Source organism: Sinocyclocheilus anshuiensis, unplaced genomic scaffold, assembly GCF_001515605.1.
Source record: "Sinocyclocheilus anshuiensis isolate Anshui unplaced genomic scaffold, SAMN03320099.WGS_v1.1 scaffold111, whole genome shotgun sequence".
In the NCBI taxonomy this organism is placed as follows: domain Eukaryota; kingdom Metazoa; phylum Chordata; class Actinopteri; order Cypriniformes; family Cyprinidae; genus Sinocyclocheilus; species Sinocyclocheilus anshuiensis.
In genome coordinates, this window is record NW_015552549.1 from 1,158,800 (window position 1) to 1,161,022 (window position 2,223).

The 2,223-nt window shown below is 32.4% G+C and overlaps 1 protein-coding gene across 1 annotated transcript in view; it reads left to right on the top strand.

Moving 5' to 3' along the window:
* LOC107664320 (transcription factor COE1-like) overlaps nt 1-1,167 on the top strand; it is a gene marked incomplete at its 3' end in the record, with an annotated part of 18,136 nt that extends 16,969 nt beyond the window's left edge. Inside the window, exon 6 of the mRNA XM_016454846.1 lies at nt 1,099-1,167. Within this exon, the coding sequence (XP_016310332.1) occupies nt 1,099-1,167 (69 nt within the window). The remainder of the gene's footprint in view (nt 1-1,098) is intronic.
* Between the last annotated feature and the right edge of the window lie 1,056 nt (nt 1,168-2,223).

The window sequence follows — 2,223 nt, forward strand, 5'->3', positions numbered from 1 at the left end:
CAGCAGCTGGATGCAATAATCGCATGCCAATGTGCATTGGCTCGTTTAGTTTACACTCGAAGTAGATTGGTCTCTCTAAGCAAGATCCCAATTTGACGTCGAGAGTGACCGACTGAAAGGGAACCTGGAGATATGAGATTAAATATAAAGCAAGAAGATATTGCAATAAAATTGGCGCATATTTAATCTGGCAAAAAACAACCATTCAGATGTGAGAGGGCGGTTTGACTAACATGCTAAACCATCATCAAACTTTGCTTGATTTTATTTGATATTTAGGGGCTGATAATAGGTTGCGCATCAAAACCATTATTATTTTATTAATTTTATTTTTTCTGTTTTCAACTATAAAAATAAATATCAGTTAGAAAAAAGTATATATAAGTATATATAAAGTTCATAAATATAGAAATTTTAAATAATAATAATAATAATAAACATTGTATATATATATCTATATATATATAATAACATACACACATATACACAAAATATTGTATTTAAAAAAATAAATATATTTGATATATAATATAATATTTTATATATAAGTAGTATAGTGATTTTTCTTTTTTTATATATTATAGTTTTCATTTATAATTTAAAATGATTTATTTATAGAAGTGTTACATTATAAATATATTTAAATAAAACATTTTCTTTTGGGAACACATTTGCAGCACTTAATAAAACACACAAAGGCACCTTTCCCCCTTCTGTTCGACCTGAAATCCTTCCAGGATGTATGTCCCCGTTGAGTGCCCTCTTTAATTTTACCTCTCCTCCTGCTCTCTGTCCTCGTCTTCTCTCTCCATCACTAGATAACTGCCCTGTTATCAGCCACACTTCTAATCCTTATAACCATCCCTGAGCCGGGCAGTCTGTTAACGGTAATAACTAATACACAGGCCGAGAGGCAGCATATTGTGGGCTGTGTGTACAGCAGGAGTGAATGTCTGCCTTGTAGGAGCCAAAGAAAGACTGCTTTATAATTGCTACCTCTTCCTTCTCCACTGTGTTTGAGGTCAGTGCTGACATATGTGCAGTAACACCCAGGTTAACTGCTCTCTTCATCTCTTTCTCTCCCTCCATCTCTATTAGCCGCTGCTGTGACAAGAAAAGTTGTGGCAATCGTAATGAGACGCCCTCCGACCCGGTCATCATCGACAGGTAAGAGCTGGATATCAAATGTTTGTGCGTTTCAACATATTTGATCATCAAATGCCTTGATAGACAGAAAGTCCAGTGCAAGTGTTGAAAGTGGCATGATTGAAATGTAGTGAGTTATGAAGGAGAACAGTTTGTCAGGGTAGATTCCATTTTTAATTTGACACAAATAACAAAAAAAGAGTTTGTACAGGAACTTTTTTTTTTTTGCTTTAAGTTTCCCTTCCACACCCCACTTTCCTAAAACAATTAAGACCCAAAATGAAGAAAAAAATAAATCTTTATATCTTTATATTCTATCAGTGTATACCAGTATATCATCCCTTTCAAAAGTTTGGGGTCAGTAAGATTTTTGTTTTTTAAGAAATTAATACTTTCGTTTAGCAGGAATGAATTCAATTGATCACAGATTCCAGTAAAGACATTAATAATGTTACAAGATATTTATATTTGAAGTAAATTCTGTTCTTTTAAACTTCCTATGTATCAAAGAATCCTGAAAAAAGTATGGTTTTCTGTAAAATATTAAGCAGCACATCTGTTTTCAACATTGATAAAAATAAGAAAGGTTTCACTGAATCAGCATATTAGAATGATTTTCATGTGACACTGAAGACTGGAGTAATGGCAGCTGAAAATTCAGCTTTGCCATCACAGAAATAAAGGTAATTTTAAAATATATTAAAATAGAAAACAGCTATTTTAAACTGTAATAATATGTCACAATAATACTGTGTATTTGTAATGAAAAAAAAAAATTACTGACCCCAAACTTTGGATTGGTAGTGCACAAACAAATAACAGACTGCACTTCTTTTCCTATACAACCTGTTTTAATTCATATCAAGTTAAATAAGAGCCTATGTTTAATGCAGTGTTAGCATCACTACAGATATAATGCACTAAATAAATTCAAATCACTTTCAAACAAATCAAAATGACAAGTGTTGCTCTATAACGGCTTTGTGAACACACTCTGTGGCTGCTCTGTATCACTATATACGCTTTATTGCTCAGTATAAAATGTTACAAATCAAAGGCAGCAAAGTTCAAAGAATT